Source organism: Poecilia mexicana, unplaced genomic scaffold, assembly GCF_051168715.1.
Source record: "Poecilia mexicana isolate PSO_F unplaced genomic scaffold, ASM5116871v1 scaffold_5, whole genome shotgun sequence".
Lineage (NCBI taxonomy): Eukaryota > Metazoa > Chordata > Actinopteri > Cyprinodontiformes > Poeciliidae > Poecilia > Poecilia mexicana.
Window position 1 is genome coordinate 4,748,878 of NW_028263374.1, and position 21,993 is coordinate 4,770,870.

General features: G+C 42.3%; 2 protein-coding genes across 3 annotated transcripts; one reads left to right on the top strand and one right to left on the bottom strand.

Moving 5' to 3' along the window:
- The first annotated feature begins 155 nt into the window (after nt 1-155).
- On the top strand, nt 156-4,604 carry traip (TRAF-interacting protein). 2 transcript variants are annotated; one of them, XM_015002723.2, is made up of 15 exons: nt 156-656; nt 756-813; nt 926-1,012; nt 1,174-1,213; nt 1,307-1,434; nt 1,524-1,618; nt 1,777-1,890; nt 2,521-2,608; nt 2,701-2,790; nt 2,873-2,961; nt 3,047-3,202; nt 3,283-3,328; nt 3,414-3,512; nt 3,593-3,643; nt 4,118-4,604. In XM_015002723.2, exons 1-15 carry the CDS (start codon nt 559-561, stop codon nt 4,223-4,225), a joined length of 1,347 nt encoding a protein of 448 aa, XP_014858209.1. In that variant the 5' UTR covers nt 156-558; the 3' UTR covers nt 4,226-4,604. The 2 variants fall into 2 exon arrangements, with proteins under 2 accessions (XP_014858209.1, XP_087861500.1); XM_088005374.1 differs by having other exon boundaries at nt 1,527-1,618.
- Nucleotides 4,605-5,335: 731 nt separating this feature from the next.
- On the bottom strand, nt 5,336-21,108 carry grm6b (glutamate receptor, metabotropic 6b). Its single transcript, XM_088005375.1, has 10 exons — nt 20,534-21,108; nt 16,117-16,333; nt 13,425-13,560; nt 13,174-13,328; nt 12,740-12,880; nt 12,438-12,638; nt 11,576-11,715; nt 10,353-10,976; nt 9,961-10,272; nt 5,336-7,428 (listed from the first exon to the last, which is right to left on the bottom strand). The coding sequence occupies exons 1-10, from the start codon at nt 21,062-21,064 to the stop codon at nt 7,189-7,191; spliced, it is 2,697 nt and encodes an 898-aa protein (XP_087861501.1). The 5' UTR covers nt 21,065-21,108; the 3' UTR covers nt 5,336-7,188.
- Between the last annotated feature and the right edge of the window lie 885 nt (nt 21,109-21,993).

Consider the following 21,993-nt stretch of genomic DNA (forward strand, 5'->3'; position numbering starts at 1 on the left):
AAAAAGTGATGCATATAATTCTAAATAACCCCAGGTTACGTTGCTACAATAATATAATAGTATTGCAAAAAAAATCCCATAAAATCTACAACTGGTGAAACTGACTGCGACAAAACAAACGCACAAAAAGCACAGTGAACGCACCATGAGGGGGCGGGGCTTACGTTTGAACGTCTAGCGGGGAAACAGACTCAGATGGAGGAAGTGTTTGTGTGACTGTTAGCTAGCTATGGTTTGAGTTAGTTATGTGGCGCTAACTAGGTTCAAATAAGGCTTTACGGATATATTTGGGGATGCTTGAGGTTGTTACGAAGGACTGTGCTGTAACTTAGCGTCTCTATTTAGTAAATATGAACACCGGTAATGTAGCTGTTAGCTAGGTTGCTATTGTAGCTATCACTGTGTCTCATGAGACGACAACATTAATTTTAAAATATGTCCTGTTAAACACGCTGATAGTTGGTGAGATAGTAACACAGTAAAGTCGTGACGTGAACCGTTTGTTGTTTCTTTTATATAACACGAACAGGTCGAGCATTATTTGTCTTTTACAAAAAAATGCCCATCCGAGCACATTGTACAATATGCTCGGATTTTTTTGACCACGACAGAGATGTATCTGCCATTCACTGTGGACACACTTTTCACTACGAATGGTAAGACGGTTTAAACTGTCCAAATCCGTCAGTAGTCTCCAAAAATTTCAGCACATTTTCTTGTGCGTGTGTAAAATATATTTTCCCAATTTCTTCCAGTCTTCTTCAGTGGTTTCAGACCGCTCCTACCAAAACCTGTCCTCAGTGCAGGAAACAGGTACTGTAAGGAAACATCTGCTCACATTAACAAAGAAAACAGCCTGATCTGAACTATGTACTCATGCATATGGATGCATAACTTTCTTCTTCTTTTTCTTCTTCTTCTGTAGGTCAGCACCAGACACATCATCAACAAGCTGTTCTTTGACATTGGAGGAGGGGGGGAAGAAGGTTCTCCAGACCCAGAGAGCCTGCAGGTAAACAAACAGTCCAAGTGAGATTTTTAAAAATTTATTTTAAAAAATGTAAAACTTTGGATAAATTTAATCCGTCAGATCAAGGTAAAATTGACAGATTCTGCTCTCTAGAATGTGTTTTTGCATTTCACTCTACTGTGTTCTCTACATGTCTTCCACAGAATGAGGTTGATCGAATGAAGGCACTGCTAAGCTCTAGAGGTGCTCCACACATGCACTTAATTTCCCCTTTAATTTGAAGGGTGCTATGGCCAGCTGATCCACTATCTAATCGTTTTTTGTTTGTTTTTTCAGATCGAGACTGGCGGGAGAAACAGAAGGCGATGGACGGCTTGAAGGACACAGTGAACAAGCAGAGGAGAGACCTGGACGCCATGCGGAAAGAGGTCATGGATAAGGAGATGGTCTGTGTCGCTCTCAAGGTACGGCTTTTTGTTTCGAGGCCGACGCGATGAATCCTCCCCGTGAGGCCGTAACTGGTCGCCCTGGTAACGTTTGGACGTGTCGACAGAAGCAGATGGTTTATCTGGAGACGCAGCAGAACGAAATTCAGGCGGCGAAGGAGGAGGTCCGCAGACTGAGGGGCAAAATGAAAACCTTTGAAAGGTAACACTGAGGAATTTAAATGTTCACTTTAGCGAAGTGGGTTTTTTATTTATGTTTTATGTGTCACAGGAAGCAGGACGGATTTATTCTGATGAAATCGTTTTGACTTTAATTACTGACTTGTTGTGAACTGATGATCCAGCTGTTGTCTTCCCCAGCCTGGACGTGCTGCTGCAGGGTCAGCGAGGCGAAGTGGAGTCCATGATCACAGATATGGGTGTGAGCCAGGGAGCAGTGGAGCAGCTCTCCATTTACTGCATCTCTCTGAAGAAGTAAGAACCCGCTGGTCAGGCTGGATCCTTTGCTTCGCTTGATGGATTTTTGTTGTTGTTGCCGGGGGGTCACTGTCTCTTCATCCATGTCACACATCCTGTTAACGTAACAGAATCTGCTTACGAACAGTAAATCATTATTTATAGCTGTTGGATTTGTCAACATCCAGACACATTTGCCAGTGTGCACACTGGAGGCACACCGGTTGGGGTTTTTTGGCCGATCACCAATTTTTAAAAAGCCTGAGCTGCTAATTTTTGCTAAAACCGATTTTTAAATTATTTGTCTTAAAAGTCACTAAATGTATTGATAAAGTTGCTAAGTTTATCACCAATAAACAGGCACATACTTTTGAGTGATTTGGTGGTCACATCTGCAGTTAGCTACCTCATATCTGGGAGTGAATAAGTTGTTCAGCCATGGGCTGTGTGGAGAGATTAGGGTGGCTCTTGATCCATGGAGTTCAGACACAGTAATCAGCAGTACTTGTAACTAAATACTAGATATCGCATATCTAGAAGGGCAATAAGTTAATTTTATTTCGATAGAAAAAAACCCTGATCAGAATGAATCATTTTTCTTAATTCTGTTTCCTCAAAACATTTTCATCTACTTCCCTGTATTCACAGAGAGTATGACAACCTCAAAGGAAGCCTCAAGTCTTCAAACGACATGTGCGAGAAGCTGAAGAGAGAAGTTCTCTCCTCAAACAGCAAGGTAGCGTCACATCTGGAGCTTTAAGTCAAACGCCCCAAAAAATGTCCTGATTGTCAACCGTTTTTTTTTTTTTTTGTTGTTGTTGTTTTTAGCTGCAGAAGGCTTCCCTGGAGGCGCTTCAGCTCAAAGAGGAGTTGAAGTCTCTGCAGAAAGACCTGGCCGGCGCTGACAAGGAGATCTCTGTAAGAGCACATCAAACTCGGACGCGTACACTTGCGCTATCCGAGGAGCTTGTGCTGATTCCCGCTCGCGTTCTGTCCCCAGAGCCTCAAGAAGAAAGTGGAGTTTCTCCAGAAGACTCTGAGCACGCCGACGCGAGCCAACGAAGCCCTCGGCAGGCTCATCTTTGAAAGGTTCGTTCCCTCAGAGCCTCCTCTGACGTCGAAGCGGTTTCCCGGGAAACTCCGTCAGTCATTCACGCGGGGCTTTTCTCCGTAGCCCAGCGCCTCTGGAGCTGAAGCCCCCCCGCCTCCACCAGCCGGCGCACGGAGACGACATTGACCTCAACATGACCTATGACATCGCCACGCCCGACGACGCGTCAAAGAGACCGGCCCAGGTTCCCTCGAAGAAGATGCGGCTGGAGAGACCGGGGTAAGCTCTTTGCGTCGACGGGTTCGGATGACGAGTCAGTCGATTTAAGGCTCAGACGGAAAAACTTGTCTCGTTTCTAGAACGTCTTCGTCGAAACACGGCGAGAAACTTTCCTCCCTGAGCAAGGTAAGGCCTGAAGCAGTCTCTCTGCAAGACATGTTTCACTGTCACCCGTTGAGCCTAACGCAGTGATTTTCTGCCGTCGGCTCAGAATGAAGATTCAACGCTTGATCCTTTTTTGAGGAACTCCCTTCTCTTCAGAAAGAAGACTTTTGGAAGCATGTTGGACCCTCAGAAGAAGGCTGGAGTCGTATGTACAACAGAATCAACGTACAAATCTCTGCTTCTCAAAGTATCATCTGTCTTATTTCGTTTTTTTTTCTTTATTAGCTCCAAACTGGCTATGATGGATTAGGAGGACGGACTAAATTCATCCAACCTGTATCCTTTTTTCTGTTTTCACTTCTGTGGGAGAGAAAAGTTCAAAATGGTCCTCATGTATGTTACAGATTTTGGCCATTTATTGAAAGAGTTAATTTTTTAGGTGGAAACAAAACAAAATAAACTTTTTACCAAAGGTTCTGTCTCATTCCATACTGTCACAACATAATGACATATTTAACTAATTTTTTAAAATAAAAGTTACATACTGCAGCTTTAAAGTAGTTGGTTTGTCAGCCGTTTTAGGGATTATTTTCCCTAAAACCAATGTTAGTGTTTCTCTGCATCTTGCTAAAGAACATTTAACCAGAGGTTAGTGGTTGTGTGTGCGAATATATTGGAAAATCCACAATATATTCAAATTTGTTCTCAAGTCTAGCTCTTAAAAAGCAATTAAGATATTTGCTGTATATTTACCAAGTCATGTTTTTTGACCAGCATGTCATCGTTCCTTAGCCGAGCTCTTTGATCCAGTCTCCTTTATCCGAGATCCGGCCTCTGCTGAAAGCCAAAAGGAAAAAAGTGACTCGGCCTCCCTCTAAGATTCCAAGATGTCTGACTCTGGACAGCTTCCTGGAATGAAGTCGGGACATTTGGGGGGAGAAACAAATCATTGGTGCTGCTGTGGCCCAGGGGGGTGGGAGGGTACGGGTCAGGCAGCAGAACTTTGTAATTACTTTATTTAAAAAACAGGAAAATGCACCAAACAAAACAACAAATGCTGCCTTTATTTTTTTAACATCAACATGTCTGATGTATATAGTCCTTTTTTTGTTGTTGTGTTGAGATGAATTTGTACTCAGTCTGTCCTGAAGCGCTTCTGACTAGACGCATTATTGTCTGAGTTTTTTATTTTCCCATTTTCAGCTTATTTTTACGGCATTATGTCATAAAGATTCACATTTAGATTAATTATGTTATGTTTGTGTCAGCCATCCCAAAAATAAACCTTTTTGTTTTATTTTGGCTTGGGTCTGTTTCTTTTCCTAATATTTGTACTAAGCGGTGCTCTCCAGCAGAGGGCAGTACAAACTATCGCATTTATTTCTTTAACATTATGTGTCTATTGATCTTTTGTAGTATTTTTTTACTTATGGAACTGAAATTTGAATTTTCATAGGTGTAAGCCATAATAATCCAACTTAAATAGTTTCTTTTCTAATTGAAGAACAACCTGCAAAACAATTTTTTTGTGATGTAAACATGAATTAAGTGAAGGTAGCTGCTCAGTTCTGATGGGATTCGATTAGTTGAAGTGATGTAACATTACACCAAAGTAAACCATGTTTCAGGTGAAGGTTCAAAAACCAGCAGGATTTGCTAACGCTGCTGTTAGCAGTACAAGCTAATACCATTTTATTTTTACCACTAAACAAAAGAAAGGCAATGATTTTCAATTTTGAGGATAAGATTAGGTACAAAAAAAAATTCCAACTGGAGTAAAACACATTTGAATTCTCTGTTACCTTTTTGCACTTCAAAAAAAAAAAAAAAAGGACCGCAAACCTACAGACCATCCTTCAAACAAAGAAGCACCACTAACGGGTAAAAATGTTTTCTTTAGTTTGGTGAAACAAGAAAGTGAAAAAGTTCAAGTTGTGCTCCTTAACTATTTACTTTGTCTATTGTGAAAAAAAAAAGAAGTAAAAATCCTGAGATGAATGAAACTTACAAAGGAAACTAAAACAGGTCTATTAGGCGAACATGAGCTCGTATTGATTCAGTGTCATTTTAATCATTCCCAACATTTCCTCGAACATATTTTCACAGTGATGAAGGCCGATCGGCTGCGCTCTGGCAGCTTCCCAGTCGGGAGTCGTATAGCTGCCACGCAGCCTGACCTTTTCACAGAATGCTTCATATTTTCACAAACAATATGGGGAAATACCAAACATTGTCTTCCAGAATGCTGATGTAAGAGTACCAGGTAGAGAACAAACATCCTGCTCACAATCACCCACGTCCTGTTTGTGCCCCTAAATGTTGTTTCCACCTAAAAACAAATTAGGTTCTCTCATTATTACATTAGTAAAAAAAATAAATAAATATTGCGTGACATAAGCGACTGGCTATTGAAACCAGCAGCGATGCAGATATATTGATATGTTTTAAATCTCTCTCCCTCCAGTGTGATAAGAGACGGTCATCCCTCATAAACAATGTGTGAAACATTCATAATAAACACATAAAACACATAAACCATGCAGTGCTTCAGGAGCCGCTTGGTCCCAACGGCTTCCACTAACGATGTAAATCTTCCTGTAGGACAAAGGAAAATGCTTTTCTTTCTCCTAAGAAGTATTTCCGAAGGAGCATTTAAACTCCTAAACACCTCCATTGAGCTGAGGTATAAGGACAGTCCTGCTGAGACGTTTATGTCCACCAATCGTAGGCATGGATCTATTAATTAAGGGCTTTTGGAGACACATTTAAACCGTTCTTTAATCCAAACAGCATATATGTATTTTTTTGAAATAGAAATTAGTTGTGATTTTTTTGTTCTCCACAAAGGGTGAAAATTATAAATATAGGTTCATATATGTAGAAATAATTTTGAAACAGATTTTGTACTTGAGGCACAAGTTGCCTCAAGTAACTGGATGTTACTTGATGTTGGATGTTGGATGTTTGATCATTGACGTAGGAGGACTAGATCAAGATCCTTGAACTTCACAGCTAGTCACCTGAAACTTGGTCGCCTGTGGATGATCCAACAGGACACTGATCCCAAACGCATTACAACTAGAGCTGCACTGACTCAACTTTTCCAGTCGATCGCCTATCTTTTAAAAAGCCTGACCCGTCGATTCCAATTTTGGCCAATGCAGATTTTTTTTTTTGTCTTAAAAGTTGGTAAATAAAGCAACAAAGTCACGTCGTTGGCGACGTGTGGATGTGACCTGGTAGAAGATCTCTCAGTTTGCAATTTAAATGAGTTGATCATTCCTAAGAAGAAGAAAAAGAAGAGGAAGAAGAAGAAGAAGAAAAAGAAGAAGAAGAAGAGTGGTGAAATATCCATGCAGAATTATGCCAGAATTCTGTTGATCACCTCAAAAAGCATGCAGTTTCTCTGCTGTGTGCTGAAGGACATTTACTCAAATATGGGAGGATGTTTACGTACGTATTTGAGCTTCTGCGTCTCATTTTGTCCCTTTTTGAATTAGAAAATCAACAGTGAATCCAAACTTGTGCACCAATTTCATATTTTTGAAATGTAATTAACCTATTGTATAATGTGCAACAATAAAAGCCCGAAAATGAATGCAACATCCATAACCATGATGAGTGTGTGCAAATTTTAGACTGGAGCTGCAGGTGGATAAAGGAGCATAAAAAAATCAGTTGTTTTTCCATTTGATTCCAGATGGCTCAGTATCGTTACAGTCCCTATGTGTGTGAGTGTTAGTTTCTCCTTTGTTTCCATGTTTCCCTCCAGGTTGAATAAAGTTTTATAAACCTCCACATTTGCTGGTAGTTTGGTTCCACAACTCAAGGACAGAAACAGACACTCAGATGTTTCCACCTCTAAATGTCCCCCCGTCGTGTCACTGAGACCTGTCCGGCTCCATCTTGGACTCTCCGTTCTGCTTGTCGTTGACCTTCTGGGACAGGCGCGTGGACACGGTGGCCGCCTGGACAACGGCTTTGAAGCTGCGCTTCCTCTTCTGGACGTTCTGCTCCGGGTGGAAGATGATGACGTAGACCTTGGGGATGTAGAGCATGCCAAGGGACACGGTGGCGCTCAGGCTCATGGAGACGGTCAAGGTGGTGGTCTGGATGAACATCTAGAGACAGAGAAACACACAGGAGGTGAGAAACACAAGCAGTGGAGCTGGGAACAACGACAAGGTTCAGGAGTACAAGTTGTCTTATTTATTTATTTCATTTTAAACCACAGCGGCCAGTGTTCCCTGATGAATGGTTTATGTCTACGTAGATGTAGTCCGGAGAAGATGTCCCATTTCTGGGTTTTCACATTTCCTCTTCGCCATTAACTCTTCTACGAAAAATATGGCAAAAATAATCAAAAAGTACGACAGAGTACTGCGGCCATACTAAGATAAAACGAGAATAAAGTTGTACTACAAGAATAAAGTCTAAATAACATGAGAAAAACTTTGCAATAGGAGAAAAGTCAATATTTTGAGAATAAATTCGTAATATTATGAGTTTATTTTCGTAATACTATTCTCATACTGTTGGCTTTATTCTCAGAATTTCATTCTTTTTAGTTTTATTTTTTTAGTGTGGGTCAGTCGCAAAAAGTACCAATAACATGTGAAATTTTATATATATATATATATATATATATATATATATATATATATATATATAACAATTTTTTTATCTGTCAAGGCAAAAAAAAACAAAAAAAAAAAAAAAACATGAAGTCCATGTGCCATGAATAAGACATACGTCTGCTGCCATAAATAAATCACCAACCATCATTCTGTCGCTTCTGAGTTGAGGTTATACTGCTGTCCTCTGCCATCTTTCGCATGTTTCCCTTTTTTGTATCATTATTTATTTCTTCTCGGAGGAATCTTCTTTCTTGGAGAAGCTTTCAGTGATTTTGTAGTACAGTGGAGAGTGTGTGTGCGTGTGTGTGTGCGTGCGTGTGTTTGGCCCCGGGGTGAGCAGAGAGACGTGCTCAGAAACTAACTTTGCCGTCGCCATGTTTCGAGCTAACAGGTAGACCAGCTCCTCCCCGCGCGCTGCTCTCTGCACGTGACGGCTTGATAACAGATGTCACTTCCACGACGCGGACAGAAGACGCGGCCTATATTTAGCCGTTTTTCCCAAAGTGATGATTAATTGAACGAGAGGGTTAAATTGGTCTCCGAGCGGCCGGATCATCCCGTCGACTCGTCTGCCCTCCTTTCTTCTTCCCTTCCTGTCTTCATTCACTTCACTTCCAGTTTGAAGAGGTGAAAAGACTTTAAAAGCACCCCAAGGCTTTAATTGTTTCAGCATGACTGAGTCATAATGCAGCTCTTGATTAGTCAAAGCCTATCCGTATTTTTTTTCTCCGATATTCCTCCATCAGTCCCGTATTTTGTTGCGGCAGAAAATAACCCCGAAGCTAATTTAAACCCTAAGTACAGTGGTGGCAGGATGTTCTGCGAGGGCAGCGGAAAGCAAATACGATTTGACAGGCAGCAAACCGAGATTTCACTTTGAGGATTTGAGGGTTTCTTTTCTTTCACTTTCCAACTGTGAGTGTGCTTTCCTTTGTGTGTGGCAATAATTTCAGCTACTGCACCAATTTAATGCCTTCATAGGGATCAAGGAGAGAGAGTTGTCTTAAAAGAGAGCCAACGCAGCATCTATTGTCTTTTTTTTAGACCTACACCGGTTTGCAAATGTGTTCACAACTCTTAGTCTCCATCCATCTTCTGCTCAGCTTCAGCTACCCTGCCCCCATGCCCACAGCATGCTGCTGACACCGTGTTTTACTGTGGTGTGCGATGGTGTGATATGTTAGATTTTCACCGCATATTGTTTTACACATAGCCCAGAAAGTTAAGTTAGGGTCTCCTCTGGTCAGAGAATCTTCTACATGCTCGCTCTATGTTCTGCTGTGTGTTGGGTTGAGCGCCCCCATGTGTTGAGCCCTTAATGCTGAGTTAGTTACGCTTTTAAAAGTTTGCATTAAGCGCACTCGAGCTGAGCAAGTGGTCTGGTGTTTACATTAGACGTGTACGTTGGTGCGGTATTCTCTGAAAATGGCCCATTGAAATGCCAGCGCAGGTGTACCTGCATTAAAAGAACACAGTCCGAATTGTTCAGTGACAGGTGGCACACAAGTTGCAAAAATTCAGAAGTTCAGGGACTCCACTACTTAATAGACCTCAGTCAGCCTAGGTCTTTAGTGTTTTTTGTTGATTTTTTTACATATCTGCAGTTAAAAGGCAAGAGTGGAGCATTCCTACTGTATCTGTTGGCAAGATGTGAGGTACTGAATCCTGCCTCACCCTTGTGTTCATTGACACTTAGATTAGTGAATGGTAAGAACGTGCACAAAGGGTACAGTCTGAAAAGTCTGAATACATAATAGTGAAAGTACATTCCACTGTATGAAGTACTCTAAGAGCTCAATAAGACTAGACGTGATGTTTACGTGTCGTCCTGACCTAGTTTCAAATGACCCAATCATTTTTCTTATTTCTACCACTTTAATTACAGCAAAAATGGACAATGTGACACTTTCAAATCAAAGACACTTCAAAATTAAAAAGAATTCCTCAATAAAAAAATATGTCAGCTCCCTGCTGTCCCAGATGTTGGGCAGCAGAAAACAGAGTTCATACTTGTACCTTCTCTGTAGACTGTGCTGTTCCAAAAAAGATGGGAACGAAGGCCAGCCAGATGATGCAGGTGGTGTACATGGTGAAGCCAATGGGCTTTGCCTCGTTGAAGGTCTCCGGGACTCCTCTGCTCTTGATGGCATACACCGTGCAGGTGATCATGAGCACAATGCTATAGCTCAGACAGAGTATGAGCGACAGATCGGACATGTCGCACTTCAGGATCCCACGTGCAAACTCCGGATTCGGAGGCTTTAGCTCGTCGTAGTCAATGGTTGTGTGAGGGGGAACCACGCCAAACCAAACGAACACCCCCAGTAACTACAGAGAGAGAGAGAAGCATTAGACTGCTGCAGGTACTGAACTGATGATGTATGTCACCAAAACGTTTACCGGTTTACCTGAACCGAAATGAGGATGAAGGTGATAATCAGCTGAGAAGTGGGGCTGATGAACTTGGGAGGCGTGACTGATTTCTTGCCCTGTTCAAAGATCCGGTAGATCCGATTGGTCTTGGTGAGCATGGCGGCGTAGCTGATGCACATCCCGAGACCCAGCAGCAGCCTGCGTATGGTGCACACACCCGCACTGGGCTCCGCAATCATGAAGAAGGTGATGAGGTAGATGAGAAAGATGCCCGTCAGCAAGACGTAGCTCAGCTCTCTACCAGATGCGCGAACAATGGGCGTGTCGTTGAATCGGACGAAGGTGGCGATGACTCCGGTCGTGGCTAAGATTCCCAGTATGGCCAGGAAGACGGGGATGATGGCCCATGGAGAGCTCCACTCCAGCTTGATTATGGGCGTGGGACGACAGCCTGTGCGGTTCTTCAGGGGCCGCATGTCAAAAGGGCACATGTCACAGGTGAACTCGTCCAGCAGGAACTGGTAGCCGTCACAGAGCTCACAGTGCCAGCAGCAGGGAACACCCTTCACCATCTTCTTCCTCTCACCGGGCTCACAGGGGAAGCTGCACACGGACTCCGGGATCTTGCGGTCGCCTCCTGACCACTGCATCTCCTCCAGCTACGGTAGAGGTTCAAACACACACTTGTGTAACCAGTCTTGATTTCTGTCATCACGTAGATAACACTAATAGAAAATATTGTTTGCTAAATTTGACTGAGCTGAAAAACAAAACCTCACAATTTGGAACTTTCTACTTAGATTTCTGACTTTATTCACTCCAGCTGATTTTCTCCCACTGGAAAATGTTGGAAAGGTTGAAATTTCATAATCCAAATTATCTTACAGGATGAAGTCTTCCATTGTGGACTGAAGTCCCTCTCATTTAGACTCACATCTAATTGATTTTTCATATTGTAAGCACAGGTGGAACATGGCACTAGCATGAGGCAAATTCACCTGGATATCAGCAAAGTTAGTAATAAAACAATATATATTGAAAATAGGTGTTATTTTGAAGGATTATATAAGTTTTAGAGAACCAATGATCATTTTCTAACACCTGTGAAAAAATAAAAACAAAGAAATATTTTTTTTATTATATCACTATTATTTTTATTTTCTCTACTGACAGATTCTCTTTGACAAAACCAGATGCTTTATTTGTTGGTAATTTCCCATTAGTTGGTATAAAAGGTCTGAGTGGTGCAGATATTTACGTTAAGTCGCAGGTGGTTTGTCCACTGGCCGATGACCCTGTAGCCGGGGTTGCTGACATTGGACATTTGGTACTGGAAGATATCGTAGCGACCAGGAGCGTCTCCATTCTCATTGAACATCACCGCCGTACCTGCGCTGCCTGTTGTTTGGAGGAAGACTTTTAAGAAGTTGAACCCACACAAGACGTGTGACAGAGAAACCGAGGATACCGAGAGAGAGATAAAATGCCCACACACTGTTGAATACAGTATTGCTTACTTTAGTCTCGCGCAGTCATTTGAAAGCTAAGTGCAGGACGCTTTTTAGTGGCTCCAAGCGTACAGTCTTTCAGCGCACTCTGCTCTCTTGCCCTAACGTGATTGAATGCTCCTCTCGGGTCCCCGCAGGCGCTCTCAATCAGAAAGTCTTCTATACAAGACAAGGTCGCCCAGGAAGGAGGAAAGCAGTAAATAGGATGCTTTCATAGAACACTTTTTTTTTTTTTCATTTTTCCAAACTGTGACTCTTTTTCAATAAAAGACGAGGGAGGGATGAAAAGCGGGAGTGTTGTGCGCACAAAAGGCCGAGGAGGTAGCCCCGAGGGGAGGGGAGGGGAGGGGAGGGGACGCGCTTTGAAAGGAAAGCAACGTGTTGTGTTCTGCAGTTTGGAGCATAAGCAGAAAGCATCTCAAAGCTTTCATATTAAAGCTGGCCTTCCCTTCTGCCACTCTCCCCTTTAAATCAGCTTCTTTTTTTCTTTTTCTTTTTTTTGTCAAAACGGCCTTTGATAGGTCTAAATCTTAATTTCCTTCCAGTTTGTCCTCTTTTCTAAACGTGACACAGGAAAAGGTGGAAAAATCAGGCCAGCGGCTGAAGACTCACCGTTAAAGTTTACAGAGCGAATGTACTGGAGGAGCATCCGGCCCTCCACGGGGTCCATCTTCTCGCAGACGCCCATGGAGCCGGGACAGAGGTCCATGTGCATGCTGTGGAGCGCGTGGGCCATGGCGTACACGGCGTCGATGACAAACTGCACCTTGCCCTCCTGTTCGTACTGAGAGTCCCGGCTGATTCTTTCTTCGCCTAGCGGGAAACATCATGTCACACACACAGAGAGCCGAGGTTAAGTTTCAGACGTGTACGGTCGCTGTCTTCGCTGCGTATTGAAACCGTGGGCTCCTCACCTGTGCATTTCCTTCTGTCGGGGTCGTATTTTATGCCGGGTCGAGTCAGTTTGCACTTGAAGTCGTCCTCCCAGAATTCAGCAAACCAGATGTTTCTTCTGTTGTTTTCCAGCGACCTCGAGGTGAAGTACTGGTCAAAGCCTGGATCGAGAAGCATTTCGTAATGAGTTCAAGTTCATGGGGGTTTATACGTCAGTGAAACACACAGCTGGGGGGAAAATCAGAAGGGGGAAAAAAAAGTCATGTTTTTATACAAGCAAGTTTGAATGTGATTCTGGTTTCCTCAATTTAAATAGGACGACAATATCAGATCGGACTTATCAGTCATTCATGAACTATTTTATTGCATTATTAGTCAACTCATTGATAAATGTCATATGTAATATCCCATTGGATGTGCATCCAGTCATCCCAGATGTATAAATCTCGCATACCATCAATAGAGGCTCTTTTCGGCAGGATGGTGACTGCTCCCTCTGCCACCTCTTCCTGATCTTCGATGGGGGAGCTTTTGGCCCCCCAGCTGTCGGACCCGACAAACAGGAAGTGGCCTGTCAGGTTGGCTTTTTTTGCAGCCTGTAGTACCCGTCTGAAACACACAAACGCAAAAAATAATGGATCATTCTCTGGTAGGTTTCGTCAGCTCTCATATCATAACTGCGGCAGCCAGTGGAGCTTGGCTCACTTGATGTCGTCCTCATTAGCAAAGATGATGACTCCGCGAGCGTTAGACGTCTCCATCAGTCTCTTGATGATTTTGTCGAACTCGCCTCGTCTGGGCTCTCTGGGGATCTTTATGGACTGAGCGATGCAGAGACCCCCTGCAAAACAGGCAGTACAGACGATGTCGGGACTGTACATCCAATTCAGTTCAAAAATACTTTATTGGTTCCACAGGGGTAATTAAATAATGTGCTGTAAAAAGTATTTTACCATCCCGCAAATTTCTTGTGTGTTTTCCAGACACATGGTGCCATTTTATAGCGTAATCAAGTAACTGTGTTACTTTCAGTTGTTATAGAAATTCTACAGACATCAAATGCGACTTAAAAGAAACATGGCTTTGTAGTTTAGCGCCTTGTAATTGGGCCTCTCTCTTTTTAAAAACTCCTGCTCTTTCTGAAACTCCGCCTTTAGGAAGTATTCACAACATGGCTCTTCTATTAACCCTTTAACAACAATTTTACCAGTGTTTTACCAAGAAGTAGCTCTTTAGCATGCACAGTTCCAGCAGATGTTTGCTAATTGCTGATGACTAGTCTGAAGGAGCTGAGTAGGAGAGGAGCTGCTCTGTGAGGCCGAAGGTCAGAAGTTTGGAAACTGCAGCTCAGAGGAGGAGCTGCGTCTTGAGGGCGGAGCTAGGTCCACCCAAGCGTTATGCACAGCTGAGCGGTTGCCGTGGGAGATTAAAGGATTTCTCAAACATGCATGAAAGAATCACAGCAACTCTCCAGGTATGATGAGGGAATATCATCATAACATCATGTAAAACTCAGAAAAGTTGATTTTACACAGTACTACTCCTTTAAATGTTCAGGTCATCAAACTAATTTTAATATCAAACGACGAGTAAAAACAAAATCCACTTATTAAATGACGATTTCATTTATTAGGGGGAACAAAGCTATCAGAACCAATGCATTTTATTTCATTCCTATTGGTTTTTGAGCATAAATTATCTGTTCAATATCAACAAAAACATCTTGTTCCACATGCTTGTTGTGTCCTCTACCAACTACAAGCAGGACTATTTCATAAGTGTTAAGAGAAATGTTCAGGAAGTTTTCTTCATGCCACACTTCCCTGAAACACTAACTTTGTGAAATGCACAACCAACAGTTGTCTAGAAAAATCAATACATACAAACAGTTTTGCAGGGCTACATGTATGCTGTCAAATATTGATAGGAGGTGTACGTGGTTTAGTTGCTGCCCTGGTTTATCTCAAAAGTCAGGCATAATAAGTTCTTAGTAGTGTAGTCATGAAAGATTAAAGAATGTAGGGTCACGCAAGGAGCTCTGAGACTTCTACTAGCACGCTGCTCTTTAGCAAGTACACTGTTAAAGAGCCTAATTTGGCACGCTAGCTTTTTGTGTAGCAGCACTAAGTACCATCAAGTGTGGCTGCAGGGAATTTACACGACTCCTGTTTTTTCAGTGTGAAAACACAGCTGTTAGCTCTGGACTTGGTGCTAACATCTGACTCGTTACGATTCCCGGACAAGAAATCATGACCATCTGCTCAGTTTGCACTGGTAAAGATGTCTAAACAGACATAAAAAATGAATCTTTTATCCCAGTTACGTTATCCATCAATGAGAAAAGTCTAACTTTTGAGAAATTACTGCCTTTATTTAAATCGCCAGCAGCACAATCGTTGCTGTTTTTGTGACTTGGCCAAATGTTTTGGGTCTTTATGAATGCTGATCCGTTTCCTGCTTTCTGACCACCACTTTTTTTCTTTTTTTTTAATTTAACATAATATTTTGAAATTACATGGAGTTCCTAATGCCACACCAAGAAACTTTGGAGAAGGAAAAAAATAAGTTCTTGAGATTTAGTGGCCCTAAAATGCCATTCTTTCCTACAGTTTTATGTATATCTATTCCAGAGGTGAACAGAAAGTGATTGGTTATTAGCTAGAATGTTTATAAACTCTAATCGACTTTAAAAAGTTAATTTGTTTAAAAACTGTGCTTGTTACACTTACTTTAAAACAGTTTTTAGCTGTACCCAAAAAGTGGGTATCTAACGTGACGTATGGGTGGGGTGCTACGTCAGGTGGGGCGCCAAAATAATGGTGGAAAAATTATTTCTAGTCAGCATTTTCTGAAGTTACTAGTAACAGCTGTTGCTTGTGCAAATTACACAATCAATAACTGATTAGGTGCCGTTCCGCTCCCACGCCTACCCCCATGTCGCTCGCCATTATTTCATAGAAAGGCGCTCCAGCCCCTTCGAGAATGCCCCAATAATGAGTTTGCATACACCTCAGAAAGTTATACCGGCTGTACCAAAAATTATACCATTAAAAACAACAATTCCTCAATTTAGTTATAAATTTTTAGGATAATATTCCAGAAAACATTAATTCATTTTAAGCCCTTGTACACATCTTTGTTTGTTTGTCAAAATTGCTATAAACGTCAAAGTGTTAGCATGCCCTCTGGTCACTGATGTATGACTTTAAATGGTTTTGAATCAATACATTAACGGTAAGACCTACATGACAATGAGCTGCAATTGTTCATCATTGAGTATTAAGGGATTGCCCTTTCGTATTCCAGTCGTTTAATAAGCGAGAGGAGCGCAGCTCGGTGAGTAATCCCCCTCATTTGTAGAAGCAAATTTACAGTGTCACGGGCAGCGAAACTCGACCTGCTTCTCTGGATATCTGCACGAAGGCATCGACGCCGCTCTCCCCGTAGTTGCCTTCAGAGGCCAGCGTGGAGACGTAGTTCCACCCCATGGCCTTGACAATGTCCAGCATGGCCTGGGCCTGGTAGGAGTCTGGGGGCACCACGCGGGAGAAGAACTCGTAGCGGCTGTTGTCGCTCAGCTCCGGGGCGGTGGAGGCGTAGCTGATCTGGGGGATCTGGGACACACACACACGGGACGGGTCAGCCGTGAGCAGAGGGGACGGGTCGAGTGGAAAAATGCGAGTGGCGCTGATTATTAGGCTGATGCGTGAATAATAAAAAAAAAGGTAAAAAAGAAATGACAAGAGAATGCAGTGAGCCGTGTCAGAGGATGATGCACCACTTACTCACAGAAACACAAAGTCTAAATGAATGCTTTCTATATTTATCCTGCCTGGATGTTGAGCATAAAAAAAAGAAACATTTGGTCTAGATTTAACTCTTAGTGGCTGACATAGAAATTCAGATGCAACAAGCTAAAAGCATTTGTTTCTGGGTAAAAAAAAATGGATATGGAGATTAATTTACTAGTGTGCTACTTCTTTTAATGACGGCAGTGCATGTTGGCAGCCTTAACCCTGAACCTGCTAATGCCATCCAGGGCTTCAGCGTGGCTTAACACTGAAGCCCTCCGCAGGGAGCAGGGAGCAAGAGGAGGGGGGGAAAGGTAGACACAAGGGCTGGGGAAGGGAGAAGGAGAGAGGGGCGAGAACCATTTCACAGATTATCTGGAAGGATTATAGGGGTTTTAAGCAAATTATGTTAAGCACAGAGGGAGAGACAGCGATCAAGAGACTAGAAAAAGGTTAGCATTTCTCAGCTGTAAGCCATACAATAAATGTTACTTGATGCAGCTCAGTGTAGCAGCTGTTTTGAACCCTCCCAAACTCCTAATTTCCTGCTTGATATTTCAAGCAACACCATTTTTTTTTTTTGGGGGGAGGGGGTTGGTTCCTCCCTCAACCCCCCCAAAAATGAGACCTCTTTTATGAAACGAAGAGTCTGCACCAGGATCCATAGCAGATCCAAATGTTTGCATACAAATAGCTAATGAGCGAGACAACGCATAATCCCCAGCAAATTAATCCCACAGAGGCATCCGCTCTAATTCTGGTGGTACAATCAATGAGCCACATCGGTGACACAGCGATCCCCTTCGTGACGGAACATCTCGCCGAAACTGTCAAAGACGTGGTTCAGAGCGGGAGCGGCGGCTGTGAGAAGCTGCACGAATTTATGAGTCGGGAGGGAAAAATCTGCGTTTCCCGAGGTGGGTGTGTAAAAGACACAATGACAGATTATGTTTTTGTAATTAACTTCCATTAGAGTTGTTAATTCTTATATAAATAAACAGTGAAATGGGTTAATTATTGCAAATTGAACTGCAATCTCTTTTCATCCTTTCGCTGTCTGACTTGTTTTTGAAGCCTTTATATACAGCCTAAATTTTAACACATGAACGTGTTTTGATAAAAGTCGGTGTATGTTGGGGTCACTGTGTCCTGCCAAGTGGTCAACGGCCAACTCAAACTGGATCTGACCAGATCTGTGGGTTTCTGAAAACATATTGTGTTTCTCTCAAGATGTTTGGTGTCATCTATGGAGAGCATTTCCTGCCACATATTGGCTGTGTTCCCAACATGGCTGGTGGCAAACTGAAAACAGAGCTTCTTGTTTTTTTCTTTTTTTTTCTTGCCCATCTTCCATAAAAAGGTCGAATTCATGGAGTGCAGGGACTAAAGGTTGTCCCGTCGATAGATTCTTAAATCTGACCTTTATGTTTCTGCAGCTGTTAGGCCTCTTGGCTGCTTCTCTGGTTTCTGCTTAGCCTTTAAGTTTGCAGCTATTTCATAGTAGCACATGTTTGGAACAAAAGTTGAAACTAGTGTTGAGTGGACATTTGTCAAGGCAAGAAGCCTTGTTTGCATCAGTCATTGCATAAAAATGAACAATAACAGTAACAATAATAATAATAATTATTATTATAATGTAACTCACCCAGCCCGATTAAGATCAGTTATTCAGTCTATGTTGTATCTCAGACTAGAAGCCTCTGCAGTCTGTTGCTATCTGGATATCAGGAGCAAATACAGCATTTAGCTAAATGTACCCAACCCAGGTCATAAGTTAGCTTCATCCTGAATCAGCGTCATCCTGCTGCTCTGATGCTGTTTTGTTTTGTTTTTTCCCCCATCCCTCCATTGAGCTGCTGAGAGGTTTTTAGAAGAGGAGGGTGGGATCTGTGATTCTGTAGTTAGCATCTGCCTCGACTGCAAGCCGCTTCTGTTTGGCTGCTGCCTCAACACGCGCTGCGACGCTGTGTGCGACGTTCAGGCACGTACCAAACACCCGGTTTGGTTTTTCAGCTCAGCTTGTCGGATAACTGAAGGTGGGATTTCACAGAATGAGTTAATGGTGTACAGGGACAGCGAGTTAAAAATGCGTTACCGTTTAAATTTTAGTCACATCTTGTCACGCATCTTGTCATTTTATGACTATTTGATTAGAAAGATCACAAAGCAGTGTGTGGATTATGAGCCGAAGTAAAAAAAAAAACGGTAAATGTCTCACAAAATTCAGGGCAAATTAAGTCTGAAAAACAAAGTGGTGTTCAGATTTGAGAGATGTTTGACTATTTGCCTTTTCAGCACTTTTTCTCACATCACCTGTAGACTGACACTTTCCTTCAAAAAACATCTGGATTCATACCGAGATTACATTCAATTCATTATGTGGCTTCTGAAGCCAATTACTTACACTGGATTTTATTTAGGGGTATTCTATTAAAGGGGACTGAATACATAAAAGTTTACTGATCTTTATCAGGGAGAATGTGTTCAAAATTATGTCATTTTCATTTTGTGCTACAGTTCTGCACCATAACAGAGGATCCAGCAGTGAGTGAAAGAGGAAGGGCAGCTTCAGTACTGAGGGAGAAAGGCGCCAGAAGAGCTGATCACAGGTGAGGAAGGGAGCAGACAGAGGCACGTGAGGACATGAAAAACAGCTGGGGAGGTGAATCAGGTGAGTCAAAGCAGAAGGGGGGGAAAATACTGAAACTGAAACATTAAACCAATTAAACCAGCTTAAAGCAGAAATTATGAGGATGAATAAACTAAGACGAAGGAACAAACCAAAAATAGTGAGAAATGAGCAAACATGCAATCAGAACAGGAACATGAATGAAAACCAAAAGTTCAAACACAAACAGATCAAAACAAGATTGTACACAACATAACAACTCATCAAAATTCAATATGCTGATTTCAGCCAACAAAAGAAAAAGAAACAATATTATATATTAACTCATTTTTAAAGCCAGAAGAGGTCAGTCAGCATCTGATATATATTTTTTCAAATGAATACCAACCAAAGTCCTACTGGAACAAACACAGATGCTTTCAGTCAAATGGTGGGCTTTAAGACAAACAACAACAAAAACAAATATGGTGCTAAACTGGTTGAGACAGTAAAGGAACCAAAATCAAAAGATAGAGACGATTGACAATAAGTAACGTTAGAAAAGATCTGGTCATTTTGAGAGAAGTTTTTAGTCAACTCATTAAATCTGAAGTTAAACTGAAAACTTGGAAACAATTCTACAATGGTTGCATTAGAGTATTTATAAAGTGGAAAATGTTTTCAATTTTTTATTTTTTTATTTTTTGCTTCACTAGCCTTCAGAAATATCAACTAAAGCTTCTATTTCATATCTGTCACAATCTTTGGGCCTATCTAAAGTATCTACAGCTCACGCCTGGGTTACGGAAAATGTATATGTTTTTTCAACTGAATTAGGACTATTTCGTACCACTGAATGCTAAAATGACATCCATTTTTCTCAGTCAGGTTTTTGTTCTGTAGCTTATAGCTCAAAATCTAATCGTCTGACTATATCAATGACATTTTGTGACATTATCAGTTCATTTCTGTTAATATTTCTTATCCAAAAAAAGGTTTTGGGAGAACAGTGTATTAATTAAATGTTATAAACTTGCATTTCTGTAAATTAAATAATAATCACTGATAAGGAGAAGTACATGTGAATTGAACATTACGTCTCCGTCTCTTTTCTGTCCCTTATGGAGCCTCTCTTCCTGCTCGTCACTCATTGATCAGATTCTCAGGAAACCAATCCAGATGTGAGAACAAGTCATGCATTTTGATGCTCATGTTGCTCCATAGTTCAGAAAGTTGACCTGATTGATCAAAACCAATGTGATTTTTGGATTGGGAACATCAAAATAACCCTAAATCAGTTGAAAAACCCCGGACATTTTTTAGCAGTTTATCGCTTCCATCTTTGTCGGTCAGACGACAGAGATTCAGGCCACTCGGCCGTTTCCCTTCATTAGCAAAAATAAGTACAGCCTCACCGCAAACAGTCTGAGCACGTTGGCCACCATGATGGACACGGAGCTGCCCGACGCCCCGATCACTCCCACCACCCTCTCCGGTTTGGGGATGATGGGGGGCTCTCCGTTGGAGCAGCGGACCCCCGAGTTGTCCTTCTGGATGAGGGCCTGGACGAAGGTGAGCGACTGCTCCAGGGCGTAGGTGTCCCTGGAGCAGGTGTCGAGGATCCGGGCCCCCAGGGTGATGTTAGGCAGCAGGTCGGGGTCACTGTTGATCTGGTCCAAGGCGTACAGCATGGCCTCCAGCCGATGGATCCCCTTCTCCCTCTTGATCTCGCCGCAGGGCACGCCGGCAGGCCCCCGGGAGTGGACCGGGAAGAGCCCGCCCAGGGTGATGTCGCCCTCGATTTTGAGGCTGGACTGGGGCTGGGTGCCCAGTGAGAGGGGGCTGAAGCCCACCAGCAGGAGCCACAGTGCACGAAGCCATGGACGGGACGCAAACAGCGAGGTGGAACGGCAGAGGAGACAGTATGGACCGGCCTCTGGCATCATGATGATGTCCAGCAGAGGTACTGGCAGCACCGGGCCACTCCGTCTACCTGTAGGGCAGAAAACAGGAGCTGTCAGGGCGATGAATATTTCATTTCTCCCTGTTTTACAATATTATTCTGTTTTCTGCTGTAAAAACAGAAAACATGGTGTCATACAGAAAAACGTATGATATTCTGCTGTATGATGTTTTAATGTTTTCTGAAAAAGTCGTTGTTGAAAGTGAGAATTTGTTCTGAGGACAGAGGGTTCAGGTTTTGTCCTGTTACAGGAAACATACGCAGTGATCAGATCATGACTGTAATAATCAGTTGTTGTTTTTTTTTTTTAATAAAACGTAAGCCGTACAATTTGTCAAAGCAGAGATGTAAACAGTCGGCCTCATTTATACCAACCTCGCAGCTAAAGATGGTGACTAAAGCGTCGCTCTGATTTTTGCAGCCAGGACTCAAACATTAGTCAGCACAGAGAGAAAAAAGGACGGATTCAGAAAGAAATATGCAGCATTAATAAAGCTCTTCCCCTAGTGAGTTGAGCAAACGTCAACATTTCAGGAAGACAGAAACATAAAGAAAGCTGCTAAAAACAACAACAAAGAAACCCTGAGAAACCTCTAAAAGTCAAGGAGAGATCTAGAGTTTAGGGTTGAAATTCTGGATCACAACTTGATTTCACTCTTCTTCTACCGGGAAGAGAGAAATTAAAAGATGGTTGCTATGGACACCCAGGTGTGTGAAAGCAAGGAGAATTTCAGTCTTTGATCGTTACATAAATCACAAGAAAACTTCAATGTGGGGAAAAATTTTGAAAATATCAAAACAGTTTTGACACATTTCAGCTACAAAAACCGAACATTGTCACTGCTGAATTTAGGTCACGTGTCAAACTCGAGGCCCGGGGGCCAAATCCGGCCCGCCGCAGCTTTTTATGTG